Source organism: Herpailurus yagouaroundi, unplaced genomic scaffold (assembly GCF_014898765.1).
Source record: "Herpailurus yagouaroundi ecotype Mexico unplaced genomic scaffold, PumYag 187, whole genome shotgun sequence".
Taxonomy (NCBI): Eukaryota; Metazoa; Chordata; class Mammalia; order Carnivora; family Felidae; genus Herpailurus; species Herpailurus yagouaroundi.
The window spans coordinates 20168753-20194600 of record NW_024412418.1 but is presented as its reverse complement, the minus strand read 5'-3'; the positions used below and the strand labels follow the sequence as shown (position 1 = coordinate 20194600).

The following is a 25848-nucleotide window of genomic DNA, read 5'->3' as shown; positions in this document are numbered from 1 at the left end:
TCTATCCAGCTTGAATACCTATAAATACTCGGTGTGGATAGACTAAGAGATAGGAAGTGAAGGGAAATTTTCTGAGAAAACAGATGTCAGTGAATCTGCCCACTAAAGCTTATGAACTCTGCTCCTAGGGAAGGCTCTATTCACTTAGCTCCTTTTTTGATTGTTTACTTCAGTCTTCATAACACTTTAATGTCTACCGGACATTATCATATTGGTAGAAAAGAAAGAAATTTTAATATGAGACATGGCACCCATCGTCCACCCTTCCTTAGTCTTCCACATTGACTGTTCCTTCCCCAAGGACAGAAATATGTTTATAACACTCCTTAACTGCAAATGCATAATTTGGTATACTGTTTCCACTGCCTCCTTCTAAATGCATGGTAGACTGTATATCATAGCACCCTTCTAACCAAGCTTAGACAAAGCCTTAGTATTCTCTGCAATATTCTGGGTGGTCACTACCAGTGAATATGTAAGATGAAACCTGTTTGCCATTAAAAGCCTGAAATATAAAATACACACTTCTCAAGATTATGTATAAGATCTGTAGAACCTTATCCAAACCTACCTTTTAACTCCTCCTGTGTGATTATAAAACACTATATTCACCTGTCCTATGAGATTTGATCCTTATAAATAGCTTATATTTATGCTGGTAATGATCTTCCCTTTCTTATTCACCAACTCAGCCTTCTCCAAGTGCGAATGTTACTACTCTGACAGTTTTCCATACATTATTATCTAATTTCTTATTTTTGTGTTCACAGCCCTTCATGTATTTTAATTTTTTTTAATTTTATTTTTTATTTTTTAAAAATTTCTTTTTAACGTTTTATTTATTTTTGAGACAGAGAGAGACAGAGCATGAGCAGGGAAGGAGCAGAGAGAGAGGGAGACACAGAATCCGAAGCAGGCTCCAGGTCTGAGCTGTCAGCACAGAGCCCGACGCAGGGCTCGAACTAATGGACCGTGAGATCATGACCTGAGCCAAAGTCGGATGTTCAACCGACTGAGCCACCCAGGTGCCCCAGCCCTTCATGTATTTTAAAGTACTTCTAATATAATGTTATAGGTAATTGTTGGTATAACTGTCTTCTCCACCAGACAGAATTCTCTGTGGAGAATTCTGTATTCTCTGTGGAGAATTCTCTGTGAGAATTCTCTGTGGAGAATTCTCTATGAGGGCAGAGAGCCTGTTTTATTTTCTCTTGTATCTCCAGCATCTGTATTAATGCCCAGATTATAAGCATTTGGTGTTTGATAAATGTATTCAGTCATTCAGCAAATATTAAGTATCAACTGTGTACTAAGTATAAAATATGGTACATAGGTACATATTAAGCAATGATAAGTTGTTCTAATTTAGCTGAAAAAGCTATTTGAATACATTTTTAAGCATGATTTACATGACTGTGAACAAACTACAAACCAAAGCGAGGGTATTTGCAACTGATAGAATAAGGAATAAATTTTCCTTATATACAAAGAACTTCTAAAATGAATAAGGAATAGTCTACCAACCTAATTTTTTAAAAATGGGTGGAAATATACAAAGGAAATTTAGTGGCTCTTAAACACATAGAAGCAGATGCCCAGTTTCACTTACAATAAGAAAAATGCAAATTAAAACTGCACTGACCTTGCTGTTTTTCTCTTAACAGATTGTCAATACCTAAAATGTTTGGTAAGACACTAGATTAGCAGAGGTGTGGGTAAATTAGTACTTTTATACTTTGCTGGTGGAAATGTAAATAAGTACAATTTCTGTGGAGGGTAATCTGGTAGTAGCCTTTAGAATTATAGAAAATATATACCCTTTGATCCTTTGGGGCATTTACATTATGAATATATTTACTTACATGTAAAATGAAATATATATGAGCTATTTTTGCAGTATATTTTTAATAGCAAAAGATTGGAAAGAACCTAAATGTCCACCAGTAAGCACTTAGTTAAATAAACTATATACCATATAAATGAACATATACCATAATATGTGTATTATGTGTATGGTATATGTGTACAGTATAACACCATATATTTGTATTAAAAAATAAAGGGAAGAAGCTCTGCCTAGTCAGTTGTTACAGACATAGCCTAGCTTGGATGTGATTGAGAACTGGGTAAAAGAGGCCAAAATAAATGTAGTTATTCTGCTTACGAAAATGTGAGTAGAGTGATAGAGATTAAAATAGACAAGGAGTGTAGGACTAGCACTTGAGAAGCCTAATGACAAAGAACTTCATTCATGTCTTTCAGCCGATAGTTTCACTTAAGTTACTGGGCTTAATGGTGACTCTTTGGTGAAGAATGACTATATTCTAATTTTTCTAGTGGGATTCTGAAAGAACCTGTAATGAACAAAAGCTCTAAGTTAAATCAGCTTTCTTGTAAAGACAGTCCAGTTTTAGGTTATATAAATCACTTGTCTCTCGCATTTACTTACTTTATTTTACTCTTATCTCCATTATATTTTGGTTTTTTCATTGGTCACTAACATTCTTCACATGAAATTATAAGTAAAGATGCAAATATCTGAAACTTTAAGCTTTACTTTTTTACTGCTTGTTACAAAATCTGTTTAAACATGGGGTAAGGGGTGCCTGGGTGGCTCAGTTGATTAAGCATCAGACTCTTGATTTTGACTCAGGTCATGATCTCATGATTCATGGGTTCCAGGCTGTGCTGATAGCCTGGAGCCTACTGGGGAGTCTCCCTTTCTCTCCCTCTGCCCCTCCTGGCCCCACTCTCTCCTTTAAAAACAAAACGAAACGAAACGAAACATAAGCCCCATGGTCAGTTTTCAAGGTTTACAGTTTGTTTTAAAAATTGTGCTCTTCTTACACTGAACTTTCCTAGATGACTTCCTCTCCCATTTTCTTGAGTTCTCCGCTAAAATATCACTTTATCAGGAATGTATTTTTTTTTCTCATTCTCTATAAAATAAAATCACTCTCTCACTGTTATCTCCTTTCAAGGTCTTATTTTTCTCCAGGGCACTTATCATCACCTAACAGATAATATTATCTCTGTCTTCCTACTAGTAGGTAAGCTCAATGGAAGAAAGGGACTTTGAATATCTTGTTTTACTGGGCTGTAGTGGGTGCTCACCAGTTATTTGTTGAATGCATGAGTGAATGAATTATATAGTATGTGAATTAAATGCAAAACTGACTTAAGTTGCATTAATTAATATAAATAAAAAAAGGCTTTTTTCAAATTTACTGTCAGTGGTCAAACTTAAATTTCTTAGTATTTATAAGTTAGCTCTGTCAAGTTTACAAAATAGAATTGTCTTCTGGCTTCTTTGCTTTTCTTTGAAATTTGGCCAGCATGTGTATTCGCCTGTCACAGAAATTTTGTGAATGAGGATTTGCTGAGATTAATAGACTTTGGTCGTCAGCTGTCATCTACTTTATAAATCCAGATTTTACTTTGCCATTATTAGTTTAAAAACAACAAAACCCTGGGTTTTCTGTATTTTATCTGTGACAAAATATAGTTAACACTATTACGAGTATAGATCAAACAAGTAGTCCAAAACTAGGTGTGGCATTTATCAGAGATGCTTCTTAATATAAGTTGCCACCAGATCCTAAGACTGTAGTCACATTCCCATTTAGGGAATGCAAAAAAAAAAAAAAAAAAAAAAGATAAGAATATGCACACCTAAATCAGTAACAATAGCTCAATAAAGCATAAAACAGTGCTTCTTCCAGTTGGAGGGGTGTGTGGCTTTAAAAAGTCCCCCTTCTCTTGTCCTGTCATTTTGACTCTCTGTCTTAGGTAGGCATGCTCTTTTTTTCCCTGTCCAATCATCAAATCCTATTCCCTTTTCACCCCAAGAATTGGTAGCTTACAGGATATTCTGAGACCCAATTTCTTTAATATTGTATAGTTCTACTACCAGAGCTTATAAGGCTCTCGCACTTCATGGCAATATATTAGATCTTTGTTATATTAAATCCTCATTATACCTTGGCTTTCTATCTTAGTGATTCAGCCATGATAGTCCTGTGATAGATATGTGCATGGTACAGGTGACAACAGATATCATTTTTTCAATAAGGCAATGTTACTGCAAAGGATAGTGATGGATCTTCTGTTCCCTAGTGAATCATGACACAATAACAATAATTAATATCACTTATGTAGTGCTTCACAATTTACAAAATATTCATTGCCAGTGTTGCATTAGATTCTCACAGCAGCCTAGCAAAATAGTTATTAGTGATTGAACTGAGGCTCAAAATGGTTAATTAATCATTTGGGCTCTTGCTTTCCATTATGCCATACTGAGAAACAAGAAATGGTAACAATAATAAGAAAATGTCTTATTTAGACTTTATTTGTGTGCAACTTTTCTCTGAAAGTTTTGATTCTTTGTAACATACTGGAGGTAGGGGATGGTATTGTTTTATTGCTCTGTACCCCTGCTGGCCCCCATCAGAGTTGATTTTCCCTTATCATAGTAAATTTTTACTGAACCAGTCCATTATACTCTGTTCCACAACTGACAAACGTAAAGGATAGTTTGAGACTGTGAAATAGAAGTTTTCATAATGTAAAACTAAAGCAACATGTTCTTAACAAACTGAGTAAAACTGACTTAGCTATTGATGATATTTTGATTTTTTTAATGCATCTTTCATTTGTGGAGTTGACATTTTTTCATAGAGTATTACTATTGTCAGATTTAAAACATTTAGTTATCTCTTTTCCGAGGAAATATTTGAAGTCTTTGTTTTATGATTTCACATTATTTAAAAAATCTGATTGTATGTTAATGCTTTGTGTCATGGGTAGAAAAAACCTTACAGAATCGTTTTTCCTATAAATATATATTTATTTTCCATTTTCATTTTTATTGAAGGATTAATAAAATTTCATCATTAATAAAAATTTTTATGTCTATCTTGTGAATATTTTAGTTACCATATTTAATTATAATTTCTAAAAAATTAATAATGGTAATAAGAAAAGCTTCCAAATTTATTCTTACATTTTAATGAATTATTTGTGTTCTATATGTAAACTGTCACAGCATGAAATCAATTTTCTGCCTTGATTCATCCCAAATCAGAGATTTCTATCACATTAATATTATAATTAGAAACATTAATAGAGACGGCAACTTTAAAAGCATACTTTGCTTCTTGGCAATTTAGCATATTTCTCTGAGTGCCCAAGACTTCAAGAACCTTCAGTGCACTAATAAATTTATTAACTCAAACTTAAAAGAAGCGAAAAGTCTCTCTTTCTTTCTCTCTCCCCATGGCCAGTCTGCTAAAATAGATTATTCATGCTTATTTGATTCAGGTAGGCTTTTGCAAGCTTCCCTACTAGGCCTGGGAATGTGGTACATTGAGGCCTTTTCAGAGGCTTCTGACATAGACCAAGCTTTTATTGCATGGTGTTTTATTATTACCAAATCCTAGTCTCCACCCAGTTTGTAGGCACTCTGCTTATTCTTTTGAATCAGGAAAGGTTATCACCTACCTTAATCCATGGAGCAGCGTGGATTAAGGACACCAGTGTGCCCCAGGATTCTCAAAGAGGATCCTGGAAACTTCTTGTTTCTTCTTTTTTGCTGTCTTTACTAAATTCTATTGGGCCTTAGGAGGATTTGCATCTGAAATGGGCAACCTGGTGTTTTTCTCAATGAAGACATCAGATCAAAGTTCAGTTAGTCAAGGCCTTTCTAAAACATTAAGGGGGCCTGGACTTACACAATAAAAAGATGAGCTCTAGCAGAGATTGCAGTAAAAACATTCTGAACTATAATCCGGATAAAGAATAGATTATAGGCCAAAGAACAGACCTTGTTTAAATTGCTTTATACTAATAACTTTACATTTAAAAACTTTACCCTATTTTTAAAAAGTATACTTTAATGTCTCATACTTTATTTGTTAACACTGTCTTGTGAAATAGATAAATCATGTTTTGAGAACCACACTTGTGTATATATTGTATTGTAAACATTAGATGGAGCAATTGATAGGTCTCTTTCCTTAATGAAAGTGAACAGTATCTTATGGAGGGATAAACAGTCATTTTATTTAGAAAGTAAATGCCAAACTCACAGACTCTGTATCAGAGAATAATATTTCTATTAGACTTAAATTTGTTTATCCTGTGTTACTGTAGAGTTGATGTTGGTAGGCATTCAGTTGAAGAATATTAATCCTTTAAGTCTCAAAATGCAAATATCTAGTGTCAAGCAAATGTCTGTTTCTTATCTAAATTACAAAGTTGTCAGTTACTTCGTAAAATGAGAATTTACTCTTCCATTTCTGCAGAGATTATCTGCAGATTATCTGTTTTGTTGAATGTTCTGAAATATGTCTGTTTTATAGCATTCAGGACAGTGGAAACTATGTAAATTTAGATTAGAAACTATTGGAAACTATTGCCAGGTGGAACCTGTTAGGAGTTCAACTTTGTACAGAGGTGTGTACATATTTCTAATGAGTTGAATCAGCACAGAATCCATTCAAAGCAATATAATGAGAATGTTCTGTTACTAGGCCTTTACTATCCTATGTACATAAATTCAGCATCAACAGTTATTAGAGTTACTTGTGTAGAAGATAATTTGTTGGAGAAACTGATAATAGCACAAAAGAGGAGGCATCAATGAACTAATGATGATGTCAGGTTTCTGATTTATCTAATGTAGTATAAACTACACGTTCTCCCTCCTTATCATGTGCCTTGTTCCCATCGGGAGTATCCTCAATACATTTTATACTATGAGCTTAATTTAAAATTAGCAAGAAATTTTGAATGTATATACACACTATCTTGTGAGAATTTAGCTTTTAAATGATGCTCAGCTCAATATGTTTAAAAAGCTAGTTTTTTTGAGCCCCTCACCAATGATTTAATTGGCTTAAGTTTTCATTAGTTCTTAGCAACTCCATATTTAATTGATCATTTAAACCTGGAATCTTTAAAAAATAATTAAAACATGTATATTAATTTTTTTTCAACTCAGGAAGGTAAGAAAAGCAAAGAGAATTCTTATCAAATTTAGTGACCACCAGGAGTGAAGAAACATGGGAAATGAAAAGGTTGATTTCTAACTATCATTTAAAATAATAAAAGTTGTTGTATGCTTCTTTGAAATTTAATAAGTCTATGTGTATCAGCTCTTCCTTATCAGCATTAAAATGCATAAATGTATCAATATTTTGCTGAATGTAGTTCGAATACATTGTAGTTTAAAAACACAATAATTAAAAAATAATAATAATAATTTTTTTCATGACCAGTATGGCTTTTCTTAACAGGCTGGACCAGTATCATCTTCAAGATTTGGTCACTATTATGATGCATCAAAAAAGATGCCACAAGAACTGATTGAGGCTTCAAAATGGCATGGATTTTTTTTCCCAGAAAAATCATCTTCAACTCTTAATATAGAACCATGGTAAGTAATGACCCATTTCTGATTTCACAGGTTAATAGAATGCATTTTTACCACACTCTTGGAAATAATGCATAACTAAAGGTACATATCCTAATAAATGTTTTCTATAAAATATGTGATCTTGTGTATATGTTTCATAATATTTCTTTATATTTCTTTATATTTAGTTTTCTTTTTCTGGTCCTATAACTGTTGTATATGCTATTATCCTTAATTTGCAGTTTGAAAAGTCTGGATACCAAATTATAATACCTCCTGTTTTTAATTTTGAGAAAATGTGGAATAGTTTTTAAATTGGGGTCTTTTAGTCCTAAATGCAAATAGATATCTAAAAACTACTTAGCAGTGAAAATGGTATAAAGTAATGCTGTTTTTCAATAAATGTTCTTTCAGAAAGTAAATATGTTTTCTGATATTTTATTTATTAAGGCTTTCTATTTGTAGTTAGTTATTCTGTAAGTAAACAATTTGTAGTTTTTTAGATTGCCTTAAGAGCAATGTAGGGTTTTTTTGTGTTTTACAGTTAAGGGCTTTAAATATTAAACAAATACAACATGTTTATAGTGATACTAACTTTATTAAGACAAAAGTCTGAAAATTACAGTACTTGACATTGAATAATTTATGTATAGTGTTAAGAATATTTAATTTCAATTCTTAACTGTTGAATCATAGAAACTAATCCATGGAATAGGGTGTTGCCTCTATTTTCTTTCATATTGTAAAACCATTATTTTCAAAGTGACCTGATCTTCACTGACCACATCTTCAAAGTGATCTCCTTAAATGGAGATTTAATAGACAGGAACTGAAATGACTTACAAGTCTAAAGTCTCTTTTCCAGGAATATTACTTGAGAATTTAGTAAAGGCTGTCTTATTTATTTTTATTAAATCTGTGTCCCCCCCCCCCCAAAAAAAAAAAAATTCTTTGCTTCATTATGGTTTCTCCATTCTGTGGCTTGAGACTTACCAAAAATGGTACTCTGATGTTGTTTTAGTGTTAATAGCAATGATTAATGATTGACTGCTGTGTGTCAGTCACTCTACTACACATTGCATTTGTTGTCTAGTAAAACCCTTGTATGAAACATAACTGTATTCCCATTTTCCAGAAGAAGATACCAAAATTTAAAGAAGTTGTTTACTTGAGGCTCAACTATTAAGTGATAGAACCAGGATTAACCTAAGTCAGATCCCTCTCTTTCTTTTGCTTTACTGCTTCAAGAGACTTTGGTGTCCTTTGCCTTTACCTTCCTATGTTATGGAGGAAAGAACACTGGTAAAGAAACAAAGAAAGAAATCTGGGTTCTGATGCTGAGTCCATCCTTAGGAAAATCCCTTAAATTCAGTGAAAATAAATATCCTTCTGTGAAAAATTAGCATGGGGGGGATACCATTTGTCCTACCTACATCAGTAATATTTTGTTAAGTTTGAATGACTATACTGATTATACTCATTCTTAATTTTTGTCATTCAGTAAACCAGACATACATATGCTTTTATGGCTTGGGAAATAACTTTTCCCTGATTCCTCAAGCAGTAAGTGGTGGAACCCAGATTCAAAGTTGGTTCTTTCTGACTCAAAATTCTGTGTTAGCAATAATGCTATATTGCCTCCATTTATAGAGTGCTAAGGGAAATAAAAAATATAAAATGTCCATTAAGAATGATGTAAGTGAACAAAAAATATAGTGTTACTTTTGTAACTAATAAAACATTTAAATAATAAAACTTTCTTTAATCCCCAAAGTACAAGATTTTTGTTCATTCAATCAGCAACTAAAAGAAGGAGGGAATTAACATTTATTGACTACCTGTTCCATGTCAGGCACTGTTCCAGGCATTAGACTATGGGATAGCTCATTTAATCCTCCCACAACCCTCCGAAAGAAGTAATATTTTCTCCATTTTATAGGAAACTTGAGGTCAGAGATGCTAAGTAGCTTTCCCACTTTTTCAGGCTGTTGGTGACTAAGTCTTCAAAACCTCTGCTTTTTTTTTTGTCTGCCAGGCTGTCTCCATTTGCTCCTGCAGTAAATGTGCAGCACATGAAGCTGGGTGCCAGGAAAAAAAAAACTTGATCACCTGTGAGAATATAGTCCTCTAGTCTTTAAAATACATACTTTTTCAGAATGTTTTTTGAGAGCTAGCAGTTTTGCATAGAATAGGAAAATTTATAGATTTCAATTATCAAGGCAATATTTCATTTCATAGTCGTTAACTGATAATTCATTTATTTCATATTAAACTTAAATGCTTAATTAAATGTAATTAAACTTTAAACATGTAATTAAATTAATTTTGAAAATGAGTACTTACCATGTGGGATTTAATTTATGAAAAGCATGTGCTCATTTCACTAAAATGAACTTTACTGGTTCATTTATGGAACAATAAAGCTAAGCTTTACAGTTGTCTATACTTTTCCTGCTATTAAGACTAGAGGGTATAGTTGTGTCCCACTATCAGATGTGAGGATATAATATATAATTTCATATATTCTGAAGGCACTGTTGAAACATAAAGTTTTTTTATGGTGAGAAAAACTGAAGATCATTTAAAATTTGCATTAACTGATTTAAAATCATCGGCAGGTTTGCCCATGGAAAATGTTCATACATATAATTTAAGCTTTCAAAGCAAAGCCTGGCTATAAAAACCTGAGAAATATCACACCAATATTACCCGATAGTTTTGTTTTAATATTTCATTGTCATAAATCAGATAAGTTGACACAAAACAATGATAGGAAAACTGATTTTGAGAATAAGTTTGTGATCTAAGATTATTTTTAACTTGATGTAGTTTTTTTGGTTTTTTTTAATGTTTATTTATTTTGGACAGAGAGAGAGAGAGAGCATGAGCGGGGCGGGGGTGGGTGGGGGGCAGAGAGAGAGGGAGACACAGAATCCGAAGCAGTCTCCAGGCTCTGAGCTGTCAGACCAGAGCCTGATGTGGGGCTCAAACTCACAGACCACCAGATCATGACCTGAGCCGAGGTCGGACACAACTGACTGAGCCACCCAGGCACCCCTAACTTGACATAGTTTTGAATTAATCTTTGCTAACAGATATGCAAAGACAGTTCTGTTTTCTCACTAGAAAGATAATGCCATTCTTCATACTAGGGATGGTGTTTCAGCTTTCTTATTTATTAACAAATCTACTAACATACTGTTACAAAATGAATGTTTGTGGTTCCCTCCCCAACACCCCAAATTTATATGTTAAAGTACATATGATGGTATTTGGAGACAAAACTTTGGGAGGTAATTTTGGTTGCATGAGGTCATGAGGGTAGGACCTTAGTCTGATAGGACTGGTGTTCTTAAAAGAGAGGGAAAGACATCCAGCTCCTACTCTTTCCCTTGAGCACAAATCCAGGAAGGGCCATGTGAACAACACAGCAAGAAGGTGGTCATCTATAACCCAGTGGTGGAGCTCTCACCAGATACAACCCTGCTAGCACCTTGATCTTGGACTTCTAGTCCCCAGAATTTCTACAGAATTAATTCTTGTTGGTTAAGCCACTCAGTCTATAGTATTTTGTTATGGAAGCCAAAGCCAATTGATATACCTGCTATATTGTAAAATATTACTTTTTTTAATTGATAGACATATCTTGAATATTGACTTTACATACAGTTGGTAGTAAACAGAATGAATTTGTTTTGATACGTTTCTTTGAAATTCATGATTTTGTTTTTACATGGATATCCAAAAAATGGCCAGTAGTTTCTTATATTAACTAGAAGTTTTGTATTAATTAATTTGAATGAACTGAATTCTGAAAGAACCATTTATCTTTTTAGGAGAACTTCTAGGAGAAAATCAATGGAAAGAGGATAAGAATATTACTTAAGATTTTAGAAGTCCTTCCTTTTCTTATTTGGCCAAGTCTCTCTACCACTTAAATGGAACATATGTATAAGCCTTCTGTAATATTTTCCTAGACAAATTATAGTTATGTACCCCCCCCCCATAAATTCCAACTTAATTTTGTTCATACTCTGTCAGGACACTTAGCACATTACAGTATAGTTATTTGTATTGTCTACATTTTTATCTTCTCTCTCAAGCAGTGGAAATCCTTGAGGAAGGGGGCTATGCTTTCTACACCTCTCTATTTCATGAATTTAGGACACAGGTGTTGAGTTGATAGTTGATGAACTAGTGAATCAATGGACAAAGTATAGTAATAACTCAGATTAATACAACCTTGTTCTTACCTCAAAGATTTAGTGGGGTAAAACTAGCAACTGAAACATAGCCATGTAAGAGTACATTCTATTTCAAAACTACAGATCTCTTACATTACAAAGCAGAGAACCACAATATATTTAGAAGTTATAAGTAGAAAATTCACTCATGAGAAAGGAATTTTGATAGAGAACTTCTAGGTAAGTCTAAAGATTCAGAAGTATGCTGAATTACTTTATTAAAAGGGTATAGTAAATGATATATTAATACAAATCTCAGAGCTGAGGGAAAAGCAAGATGTAAATGTGATTAGGGATTTTACACATTGGTCATTCTGCTGGTGATGTAATTAAAGTAAAAAGATAATATCTAAAATTTTTGAGAGAGAGAATTATTAATCCTGAAACTCATTTTAACCAATGAAGACAAATTACTTGCTTACATGTGTGCCTTTCTTCATTTTTCTATCTTTTAAAGGGGACTTCATGTATGCAGAATTTAGTCACTCATCCTGGCATGCTATCCTCATTGATATGCATGGTTTTTGATTATTATTTCCCACCTAATTCCCACATTTCTAGTCTCAGTCATCTTCCCCTAGGCAGACATCCTCTTATTTATATATGTCCTTCCAAATTTTCTTTTCCTTTCAATAAAGTAATCTTAGACCCTTGACTCCTCTCTCTCACTCCGTGCATCCAATCAGCAACTCCTGAAATTTTATTTATTTTTTTAAGTTTTTATTTAAATTCCAGTTAGTTAACACACAATGTAATATTAGGTTCAGACATACAATATAATGATTCAGTACTTAAATACAACACCCAGTGCTCATCACAAGGGCACTCCTTAATCCCCATCTCCTATTTAACTCATACCCTGCCCACCACCCCTCTGGAAACCATCAGTTTGTTCTCTGTTGTTAAGGGTCTGTTCCTGGTTTGACTCTCTTTTTCTCCCCTTTGCTAATTTGTTTTTTGTTTCTTAAATTCCACATATGAGTGAAATCATACATTATTTGTCTTTCTTTGACTGACTTATTTCACTTAACATAATGCACTGTAGCTCCATCCGCATTGGTGCAAACGGCAAGATTTCATTCTTTTTATAGCTGAATAATATTCCATTGTGTATGTGTGTGTGTATATATATACACAACATCTTCTCTCTCCTTTCATTAGTTGATGGACACTTGGACTGTTTCCATAATTTGACTATTGGAGATAATGCTGTTACAAACATCAAGGTGCATGTATCACTTTGAATTAATATTTTTGTATTCTTTGGCTAAATACCTAGTAGTGCAGTTGCTGGATCATAAGATAGTTGTATTTTTAACTTTTTGAGGAACCTCCTTACTGTTTTCCACAATAGCTGCACCAGTTTGCATTCCCACCAACACTGCAAAAGGATTCCCCTTTCTCTACATCTTCATCAACACCTGTTGTTTGTTGTGCTGGTGATTTTCGCCATTCTGACAGCTGTAAGGTGATACCTCATTGTAGTTTTGATTTGTATTTCCCTGATAATATTAATGTTGAGCATCTTTTTATGTGCCTGTTGGCTATCTGTAGGTCTTTTTTGGAAAAGTGCCTATTCATGTTTTCTGCCCATTTTTTTTCTTTCTTTTTTTTTTTTTTTTTTTTTTGTCTTCTGCCCATTTTTTAATTGGATTATTCATTTTTATGGTGTTGAGTTTGATAAATTCTTTACATATTTTGGATTCTAACCCTTTATCAGATATGTCATTTACAAATATCTTCTCCCATTCCGAAGGTTGCCTTTTAGTTTTGTTGGTTGTTTCCTTTGTTGTACAGGTTTTTTTTGTTTTGTTTTGTTTCTATTTGGATGAAGTCCCAATAGTTTATTTTTGCTTTTGTTTCCCTTGCCTCAGGAGATATAGGTAGTAGGAAGTTGCTAAGGCCAATGCCATAGAGGTTATAACCTGTGTTCTCCACTAGGATTTTTATAGTTTCAGGTCTGACATTTAGGTCTTTCATCCATTTTGAATTTATTTTTGTGTTTGGTGTCAGAAAGTAGTCCAGTTTCATTCTTTTGCATGTTGTTGTCCAGGTGTCCCAACACCATTTGTTGAAGAGACTGTCTTTTTCCCATTGGATATTCTTTCCTGCTTTGTCAAAAATTAATTGACCATGTAATTGTGGATCTATTTCTGGATTTTCTATTCTGTTCTGTTGACTTATGTGTCCCTTTCTCTGCCAGTACCATACCGTTTTGATCTCTAGAACTTTGTAGTATAACTTGAATTCTGGAATGATGATGTCTCCAGCTTTGCTTTGCTTTTTCAGTTTGCTTTAGCTACTTGGAGTCTTTTGTGGTTCCATAAAAATTTTAGGATTGTTTGTTCTGGTTCTGTGAAAAATACTGTTGGTGTTTTGACAGGGATTGCATTAAATCTTATAGATTCCTTTGGATAGTATAGACATTTCAACTGTATTTGTTCTTCCAATCTATGAGTTTGGATGTCTTTCCATTTCTTTGTGTCATCTTCCAATTCTTTCATCAGTGTTTTATAGTTTTCAGATAACAGGTCTTTCACCTCTTTGGTTAGATTTATTCGTAGGTATCTTATTGGTTTTGATGCAAGTGTAAATGGCATTGATTCCTTAATTTCTCTTTCTGCTGCTTCATTATTGGTGTATCAAAATGTAACAGATTTCTGTATGTTGATTTGGTATCATACTGAATTCGTGCATCAGTTCTAGCAGTTTTTTGGTTTGGGTTTTCTGTATAGAATATCATGTCATCTGCAAATAGTGACAGTTTGACTTCTTCCATGCCAGTTTGGATGCCTTTTATTTCTTTTTGTTCTCTGATTTCTGTGGCTAGGACTTCCAGTACTATGTTAAATAACAGTGGATGATAATGGATGTCCCTGTCTTGTTCCTCACAGTACAGTTTTTACCCATGAAGGATGACATTATAACAATATCTGTTCTCCCAACTTATGACACTGGAATATCTTTTTGTTTGTGTCACCTTCAGTTTCTTTTAGAATATTCTTTCAGAATACAAGTCTTTCACCTGTTGGTTAGTTTTATGCCTAGATATTTTATTCTTTCTGGTGCAATTGCCAATGGGATTGTATTCTTAATTTATCTTTCTGTTGCTTCGTTATTAGTGTATAGAAATACAATAGATTTCTGTATATTGATTTTGTATCCTGTGATTTTACTGAATTCAATTATCAATTCTAGTAGTTTTTGATAGAGACTCTAGGGTTTTCTCTATATAGTATCATATCATCTGCAAATAGGGAAAGTTTTACTTCTTCCTTATTGATTTGGATGCCTTTTATTTCTTTTTGTTGTCTGATTGCTATGGCTAGGACTTCCAGTACGATGTTGAAGAAAAGTGATGAGAATGGACATCTTTGTCTTACCTTAGGGGAAAAGCTCTCAGTTATTTACCACTGGGTATGATGTTCACTGTGGGTTTTTCATGCATGGTCTTTATTATGTTGAAGTATGTTCTCTCTAAACCTACTTTGCTGAGAGGCTTTTTTTTTTCTAATGTTTTATTTATTTTTGAGAGAATGCAAGTGGGGGAAGGTCAGAGAGAGGGGTACAGAGGATCCAAAGTGGTTCTGCACTAACAGCAGTGAGCCCAATGTGGAGCTTGAACTCACAAGCTGCAAGATTGTGACCTGAGCCAAAGTCAGACGCTCAACCAACTGAGCCACCCAGGTGCCCCTGCTGAGAATTTTTATCATGAATAGATGTTGTACTTTGTCAAATGCTTTTTCTGCATCCATTGAAATGATCATATAATCCTTACCCTTTCTTGTATTAACATGATGTATCATGTTGATTATTTGCAAATATTGAACACCCTTGCAATCCAGGAATAAATACCACATGATTTTGGTGCATGATTTTTTAAATGTATTGTTGGATTCAGTTTGCTAGTGATTTATTGAGAATTTTTGCATCCATGTTTATGATGTATATTGGCCTGTAGTTCTCTTTTCTGGTGGAGTCTTTATCTGGTTTTGGTATTAGGGTAATCTGGCCTTATAGAATGAATTTGTAAGTTTTCTTCCCTTTTTTGCATCTTTGGAATAGTTTGAGCAGAATACATATCAGAGAAAATCTTCAGAAACAATGACAATACAAATAATAAAAAGGTAATAAATACATATCTATCAATAACTACTTTGAATGTTACTGGACCACTACTCACTCCAATCATACAACATAGAATGTCATAATGGATAAAACAAAAACAAAAACAAAAACAAAAAACAAAAAACAAGATTGATCGATATGTTGCCTACAAGACACTCATTTTAGACCTAAAAACACCTGCAGATTGAAAGTGAGGGTGTGAAGAATAATTTATAATGCAAATGTGTCTAAAGAAAGCTGTAGTAACAATATTTGTATCAGATAAACTAGACTTTAAAGTAAAGACTGTAAAAAAAGACAAAGAAGAGTATTATATAATCATAAAGGGACAATCCAACAAGAAGACATAACAATCGTAAATACTTGTGCACCCAACATGGGAGGACCCAAATATATGAAACAATTAATAACAAACATAAAGGAACTGATTGATAATAACACAATACTAATAGGGGACTTTAACACCCCACTTGCATCAATGGACAGATCATCTAAGCAGAAAAGAAACAAGAAAACAATGGCTTTGAATGACACACTGAACCAGATGGACTTACCAGATATATTCAGAACATTCCATCCTAATACAGCAGAATACACGTTCTTTTCAACTGCACATGGGAGACATTCCCCTGAATAGATCACATGTTAGGTCAGAAATCAGACCTCAGCAAGTATAAAAAGATACAAATCATACCATGCACTTTTTGTGATCACAAATCTGTGAAACTAGAAGTCAACCACAAGAAAAAATTTGGAAAGACCACAAATATTGGAGGTTAAACAACATGCTACTAAACAATAAATGGGTCAACCAGAATATCAAAATAGAAATTAAAAAATACATGGAAACAAAAGAAAATGAAAATACACAATGGTCCAAAACCTTTGGAATGCAGCAAAAGCGGTCCTAAGAGGGATGTATACAGCAATATAGACCTACCTCAAGAAGCAAGAAAAATCTTAGATTTTCTTAGATAAATAATCTAACCTTACACCTAAATGAGCTAGAAAACAAACAACAAATGAAGCCTAAATCCAGCAGAAGGAAGGTAATAATAAAGATCATTTATAATCTTTATAATAATAAAGATCATTTATAATAATAATAATCTTTATATAATTTTTATATATTTAATAATATATAAATATATAATTTATACAAATATATAATTTAATAATATTATAAAATATTAATTATATATTTAATAATCTTTATATAATCTTTATATATTTATATAATAATAATATAATCTTTATAATAATAAAGATCATTTATAATAATAAATGATACAAACTAAAAAAAATTTTTTTAATAAAACAGATCAATGAAACCAGGCACCTGTTATTTGAAAAAATTAATAAAAGTGATAAACCTCTAGCCAGACTTATCAAAAAGAAAAGAGAAAGGCCCAAATAAATAAAGTCACAAATGACATAGGAGAAATAACAACCAACACCACAGAAATACAAACAATTATAAGATAATATTGTGAACAACTGTATGCCAACAAATTGAACAACTTGGAACAAATGGATAAATTCCTAGAAGCATATAAACTACCAAAAGTAAAACGGGAAGAAATTGAAAAGATGAGCAAGATCAGTATGTAACAAATAAATTGAATCAGCAATCAAGAAAAAAAATCCTAACAAACAACAGTCCAGGGCCAGGTGGCTTCACAGGCAAATTCTACCAAATATTTAAAGAAGAGTTATTTTATTTTAATTTAATTAACTTAAATGTAAGTAGCTATATATGATTAGTGGCTGATCTTGTTAAACAGCACCGTTTTACAACATAAGTCAGTTCTTATCACTACTCTAGCTCAAACCTTCCAATGACTTACAATCTCACTCAGAATAATAAACCCACATTCTAACAGAGATATTATAAGGCCCCAGGGCCCTACATGTACTTATGTAATATGATTGCTAGCTACTGCTCTAATCTCTTTGATCTCATTGAGGTTGGGGAAAGAGTAAAGAGAATATCAAGAATGCTTTCCAGGTTTCAGACAATAGAACTAGGATGGTGTCATTTACTGATGTTAAAAAAACATATGTCCAGCAATATTCTTTGGAACATTCTCTGACATGAACACCTTCTATGAACCTGAGCACCTTTTATGAGCCTTACATAATGCTAAACTCCAGGTTTATTGCAGTAAACAAAGCAGCTGTTATTCTTGACCATGTGTAGTGTTTAGTGAGAAAGCACACAAAAAATTTTTTAAAGCCAAGTAAATAAATGTATATGTCATTAGGAGTTGTGATAAGTACTATAAGGAAAAAGAACATTTTCCACAAGTTATATGAGGGGGTAGAGGGATATGCTTTGAGTTGTGTTCAGGTATGGTCTCTCTGAAAAGGAAGCTTTTGAGCTGAGACCTGAAGATAAGAAGGCCATCCTACAAAGGTCAAGAAATATTCTGGAGGAATAGCCAGTGTGTTAAGGAAAGACTTAGTGTGTTCAAAGGAATTGAAAGATCATGTTGTGAAATAGAGTAATAGAGCTATAAGGAAGATGTGTTCTGTGAGATAGGTGAGGTCATATTCTCATAAGAAATTTGTTCATGGGGGACAGAGAAAAAGCAATAATTGGAGAAGATTTAGGAAGCAACAAGTTTTTGTTTTGTTCTATTTTAATGTAAATGAGAAAAATTGAATAGAGAGAGAATCGATGGAGATTAGAAAAGGAAGTAATGGTTTCTATTTGTATGGCATTAGGCAAATTACTAAACAATTTGGCAGAATTCCCAAGCCACTCAAGGCCAGGGATGGGCCATTAAGATGTAGTAACATTTCCTCCACTGGGGGGAAGGAGGGAAAGGAATAAGAAGAGAACAGTGTAGATACAAACAAATAGGTTTGTAGGGTTGGAGTCAGGAGCTTGAGTATTGTTGAAGGTATGGACCGAGGTCTTCTCTTTACTCAGTGAATAATAGGCAGGGTCATCCACTGAGGAACAGTTAGTTACCTGTTAGGAATTTGGGTTAAATGGGGAAGGTTTGAAATGGTTGTTTCATGGACTAGAAGAATACACCAACTAGAGAAGTATCAAATATTTATAGGTCTGTCAGGTTGTGTGACTTTCTTGCACTGTGATAAGATTCCTGGTGCAGGCAGGATTGAAGTTTTGCCAGGTGCAGGCAACAGCAGGAGTTTAAGTATTAAAAAGTAAACATGTGATCGATCACAAACTCTATGGCTAAGAAAATGAATTGAAGACAACTGCTGTTGATATATGAGGAGAAAAGGGACAATGGACTGGTAGTGGACTTACTAATCTTAATAGTGGGGGTAAATGGACAAAGCAAGTTACTAAGATCAGAAGTGTTGATTGAGAATAAGATGTTTGAATTAGAACTGTAAACCATGTAGTATCTTCAGTTGATAGAGGAAAATGTCCAGGAGCTTGATAAAGACAGCAGCTTAAAAAGGGGAATGGTTGGAATTGGTTAGATGTAAAAAAGCATGGATATTTGTTTGTTTGTTTTGTTTTACCAGAAAGTGAAGGAGGAGGAGTGGTTTGAAAGTAACACTGGAGAACAAAGAGAATACCAATCAAATCTTTCAAATGTTGAGGAAAGGTATATAAACTACAGCTTTATTTGGGCTCAAGTGCCTGTTGCCTTTCAAGAGAAATACTCTTCGGAGGGTGGTGGGGCCGTGGCTTTTATTAAGGTCTACAGTTGATGCTAGTTGCAAAGATGCTAGTTGATGCTAGTTGTAGTGGTTCTAGCAGGTGATTTCTGCAGCAGTGTTTTCAGCATAAGAGAGTTGAGGTGGGCTTAGCATCCAAGATATAATAAAGTGAAAAAGCAGATTTTAGTAATGGGATATATGGTATATAAAATTTTATATAGCCAATCCCAAATTCTTTTCTAATACTAATTCAGGAGATGTCAATTTAGGTTCCAAAATTTTAATGATATGTGGTCAGAGAAGCTCACGAAAGGCTCAAAGTAAATTTCCTTCTAAGACCATTTTAGAAACTAATAATATATGTAGTATGTGAAAGGCTGTGAGAGAAATGTCAAAATTAAACAAATATGTACATAGTTCTTATAACCCTGCTTATATTTGTGTATCGGTAAAATATTCTTCACAATGAAAAACATTTTTATCAGCATACTTCTCAATATCCCACATTAGTTTCTCTCAGTAAGAGAAGGAAGGGCTGGTACAGAGAGATGTCAGAGAGGATGTTCATCATAATGTTAACAGTGTTCACTTCTGGGTAGTGGGTTTTGGTATTTTTCCTATTCTTTGTATGTTTTATGTCTTTGAATTTTTATGATGAACAAACATCATTTTTGTAATGGGGAGGTATTTCAAATAAGTGGGGAAAGCCTAATCACTTGGGAATAATATAGTGAAATCCATTTTTCATATTTCACATCAAACTATATTTCCAAAGATTAAAGATTTAAATATAGTAATTGAAATTATAGAAGTATAGGAAGAAAATAGAATGCCTTAAATTCTTGGAGTGGGAAAATGGCAAAAACTGTATCTAGTGATCAGATCTAAATACTATTCTCCATATGAAGGACTCAAGACTGTTTGGAGAAATGTTTGATTCACAGGAAAGACAATGAGGGGTGCCTCAGTCGGTAGAGCATCTGACTCTTGATCTCATGGTCATGAGTTCAAGCCCCACATTGGGTGTGGAGCCTACTTTAAAAAAAGAAAAAAATGTTTTCAATTCAAAGGAAAGATAAGGAGACACCTGTAATGTCTTTTTTATGTTTAGAAGTGCTTAAAGAATGATGAGGTCAGGGCAGGGCATGTCAAAAGGATACAGAAGCCAGCTCAAAGGAGTTCCCACTGGACAAATAGGTAAAATTTTGAGCATCAGAATAAATAACGATAGTAAATGGATTATAACCCATTTAATGAAGCAGGAAGCCATGAGTACATATTGATGCAAATAAATGAATGAATAAATAAGTTATTGAGGAAAAAGACATTTACATAACCACAGAGTACCTTCTCACAAAATATTTATTGACTACAAAAGGGAAAGAATAATTATATGGTACAGAAGCCTGACAGACATAACTTTAATCAAGTTAATGTCAGCAGTTATGGGGCAAATTGAAATCATGTATCATCTGATAATATGCGTTGAGAATTCAGGAATGCTCCTGTGTTTCTACCAAACATACATAATTTAAATCTAATAATCATAAGGAAATACCAAACAAACCCAAATTGGGAGCATTCTACCAAATACCTGGCCTGTAATCCTCAAAACTGTCAAGACCGTAAGAGTCAAGAAAGTCTAAGGCACTTACAGATTGAAGAAGACTGAAAAGAGACATGATAAGTGAATGCAACATGTGATTTTCAACTGAGTCCTTTGCTATAAAGGATTATATTGGGACAAGTGGCAAAACTTGAATGGGCTCTGAGTGTCAGATGGTAGTAACAATTTCCAAATTATACCAATATCTTTTTTTTTTAATTTTTTTTCAACGTTTATTTATTTTTGGGACAGAGAGAGACAGAGCATGAACGGGGGAGGGGCAGAGAGAGAGGGAGACACAGAATCGGAAACAGGCTCCAGGCTCTGAGCCATCAGCCCAGAGCCTGACGCGGGGCTCGAACTCACGGACCGCGAGATCGTGACCTGGCTGAAGTCGGACGCTTAACCGACTCAAATTATACCAATATCTTAAGTCAGGTGGTTATATTATTGTTATGTAGAAGAATGTTTGTAGGAATCATAACCTAAATAATTAGGAAGTGACAGGTCATCAATGTCAGCAACTTATCCTCTAGTGGAGCAGGAAAATTTTTTTTTCTATGTTTGCAATTTTTCTATGTTTAACATTGTTTCAAAATTTAAAAAACAAACGCATATATGTACATATGTTAATATTTTTAGCAAATTTAGAGAATTTTTAAACTGCTAACAAGTTGAATATCCTAATACAAAATGGGGAAAAGATAACAATAGGATGTTATTGAAAGAAGAAACAAAAATAGCTAATAAGCCTTACTAATGATCAAAGAAATGTAAACAAAAACCATTTTTCAGCTATCAGATATTTAAAATGATAATACCCTGTGTTAAAGATGATGTGGTTATCACTCATGTTAACTATAGGAGTGTACATTGTTAAAACAATCCTAAGAAAGGATATCAAAAGTTGGAGTGTACATTATCATTGTTGCCATCATCCCATTTCCCATTCTTAAAGAAATAATGATACAAGTTAACAAAGATGTGTGTACAAGAATTCTTACCATAATTTGTGTGTAATACTGAAAATCTGGAGATAACCTAAGAATTGTCCGTATAGATGGGTTGAATAAACTATGTTATATCCACCTAATGAAGTACCTTGCATGCAAAGTGAGAATAAAAACAAAGTGGGTTAGAAAAAATATAATATATGTAATATATGATATATGTATGCAGAAAGTATTCTGTAAAGATTTGCATCAACAGCCTAATAGTCATGATCTCTGAGTGTTTAAATTATGGATGATTTTGCCTTTTCTTTTTCTTTTTCTTTTTCTTTTTATAAACCTTGTGAGACAGCATAGTTTAGATAGGGGCCATTTGGTTAGACAATCTGGATTTGAATCCTGAGTCATCCACTTAATAGCTGTATGACATTGTACCAGTTACTTTACTTCTCTGGGCTCACATTTCTTAGGCTTCCATCAGAATAATAATAATAGAAACTACTTCTTAGGATTGTTAAATGAGATAACAAAAATTTACCACTTAGCAAACACTGGCTAACATAGTAAGGACTTAATGAATCTTGGCTTTCATCCTTGTTATTATTTCTGCTTATATGTTTGAAATTTATTCTAATCAACATTTTTATTAATAGGCCAATCAATAAGGCTATTTCTCCTTTGGTAATGTAACTACTTAAGCAAATATTTTTAATCTGGACAGTCAGCTTTCTTTTCCCTATCATATTCTTTCTGTAGAGAAAACCACATTCGAAAATCAATTCCTCCTTAGAAAAAAGTCTGTGAGTGGATAGTAGCCATATTTCTTGTGCCTCCTACACTACTTAGCTCACTCCTGAAAGCTTATTAAAAGACTTGATAACAGAATGCTTCTTGCTACTCACTTGGCAGTTGTAGGTGGTACTGTTGTAGTAGACCCATTCCTTCTTACTTCCTTAAGTGCATACCTTGTTCCATCTCACCATCCCACCTGACTTTCATCCATCCTGTAAGTGGAGCATTACTATGGTATATTGACAACATGGGGATTGATAATAGCTAACAATTACTGAGAACTGACTTTCTCTCAGGTATTAACATATTACTTTTGTTATTTCATTTAATCCTTACAAAATGTCATGAAGTTTATAATATCACCATTTTGAATATGAGGAAATAGACACATCAGGCTTAATTAGTTTATTTAAAGTCATACAGGGACTCAATCTCAAGGAACTCCAAATAGCTAAAGCAATCTTGCAAAAGAACAAGGTTGGAGGTCTTACACTTCCTGACTTCAAAAAGTTTTACAAAGCTACAGTAAGCAAAGCAGTGTGGTTTGGTACTGTCATAAAGGCAGATATTTAGGCCAATAGAATATAATAAAGGACCCAAAAGTAAACCCTGGCATACATGGTCAAACAATCATCAACCAGAGTGCTAAGACCATCTAAGGGGAAAGAGCAGTCTTCAAGAAATGGTATTGGGAAAACTGGATATCCACATGCAAAAGAATGAAGATGAACCCTTATCTTATACTCTATATAAAAATTAACTCAAAATGGACTAAAGTCCTATCCATAAGACCACACACTATACACGTTTTAAAAGAAAACAAAGGCAGAAATCTTCATGACATTGTATTTGACAGTTATTTCTTGGATATAACACCAAAAGCACAGGCAAAAAAAAAAAAAAAGCAAAAATAGACAAATGGGACTACTTCAAACTTAAACACTTCTGTGCATCCAAAGACACAATCACCTCAGCAAAAGGGCAGCCTAAGTAATGGGAGAAAATCTTTTATCTGATAAGGAATGAATATGCAGAATATATAAAGAACTACAACTCAACAACAAATAGCCTGATTAGAATCTGGGCAAAGGACTTGAACAGACATTTCTCCAGAGATAAATACAAATGGCTAACACAGTCTCACCCTCCACAATGACTTTTTTATACTTTCTCTTTTTTTATACGAACCTGTAATATACTTACCAGTCTTTATTCTTAGCTTATGACCTTTCACTGAGAAAACAGATAAAACCAGCAGAGACATCTATTACTACATTTGCCACCCATCAGCATCTGTACCAACAGAATACTGTCTTTCCCCACGTTACCATAGGTGAACTACTCATTAAACCTTTTTTTTTTTTTAAGCAAACTCTATACCCAATGTAGAGCTTGAACTCACAACCCTGAGATTAAGAGATACAGTACCGACTGAGCCAGCCAGGCACCCCAATAAGTGAAATATTTAAACACCTATACTAAAGGCCTATTGAAGTTTGAGGTCATGAATTTACAGTGAGACCAGTCCACTTAGATGGGGCCACATCTCCCACCACTTTTAGCTGTAATGAGGCAAATGTGGAGTGGGCAGAGAGTTAAATTTAGCCTAACAGTTTTGCTGAGCAAGTGAGACAAAGCAAGAAAAGAGCAAGGAAGTAGGGACAAGGTTTGATCATGGATCAAGATGGTTAAATAGTTGAGTGTATCAAGGGGAGTGAGTGATGAGGTGGTAGGCAATGGTATGGAGGTTTCAGTGTGGTCAAAAGATTACATATGGACTCTAGGGAAGTTAGGAAGTGGTGGTTGTGGGGAGGAGAGAGCACGAACTGAGATTAAATAAGTATAGCAGTTATTGATAATGGCAAGGTCTAAAGTATGATCATAAGAGTGAGGACCATAGGGGCACCTGTGTGGCTCAGTCGTTTGAGTGTCCGACTCTTGATCTCAACTCAAGTGTAGATTTCAGGGTCATGAGTTCAAACAGAACCCCTGCTTGCTCACAGACCTCATCCCCTAGGATGTCACTCTAGCAATTCTTCCATCTCTCTCCTGTACCATTAGCTTTTCCTTTCTACTGGATGCATTCTATAATATATAAACATACTCTTATCTCTTCCTTTTAAGAAAATAAAAACATCTCCCATCCCACTTCCTCTGCCAGCTACTATTCTATTTTTCTGCACCAGAACTCCTTGAGTTTTCTAATATTTGGTATCTCCAATTCCTTCCCTTACATTTTCACTTAAAACCACTCCAATTAGGCTTACACCAACATCATTCCGCTAAAGCTGTTATAACAGTTCAAGCCCCGTCCGTGTTGGACTCTGCTCTAGGCATGAAGCCTACTTAAAAACAAACAAACAAAAAAAAGAGTGAGCACCATAGGTAGGATGGAGATAAGATAATTGGGAGAGAAGTGATCAAGAAACTGAAAGGCCAGCATGTTTGAAAGATAATTAATGAATCAGAGTTGGATAGATGACAAAAACAATGATGGGTAGTAGGAGACATAATCTAATGACTTATTTACATTAGTAAGTAAAGGAAATCAGAGTAATGTTGAACTGAATTATTTTTCATGAAACACCATAACCTCTCTCAACTAGAGATAGTATCTCTATCTGACAGTGGATTATTTGGCCTATGCATGCAATTCTTGCATCCTCATGTTCTTAGTATTTTCCCAGCTATGACTCAGAGGTCTGTGCTAATCATTTCTCTCCTTGCATTTCTAGCCTCTATATGTGCTACTCTTAGTTAAGTATTCATGGTGAAGAGAATCAAACTCAGTGTTGTTAGGTTGAAAAGCATCAGAAAAGGAAAATCAGTGACAGTCTTCAGGGTAGTAGTAATGGAATTTTTAACTTGAAAATTAGTTGTGAATAGACTTCACAGTCTAGATAGTCACATGCAAATTATATGCTAATATAACTTTAGCTCAGCAAACCATTTTGCACAATTAGTTGAGACATTTGATATTGCACCTACTGCCCTGTGAGTATATCTTACTGTTTGTCATAAATGAATATTTGAAATATATGTATAAATAGAATTTTGGTAATACAA

General features: G+C 33.9%; 1 protein-coding gene across 4 annotated transcripts in view; it reads left to right on the top strand.

Moving 5' to 3' along the window:
• The window catches only part of ELP4 (elongator acetyltransferase complex subunit 4), a 246695-nt gene that overhangs the window by 58978 nt on the left and 161869 nt on the right, over positions 1–25848 (top strand). For all 4 annotated transcript variants that reach the window (XM_040495538.1, XM_040495535.1, XM_040495536.1 and 1 more), the window contains one exon: positions 7299–7438. In XM_040495538.1, the coding sequence (XP_040351472.1) occupies positions 7299–7438 (140 nt within the window). The remainder of the gene's footprint in view (positions 1–7298; positions 7439–25848) is intronic.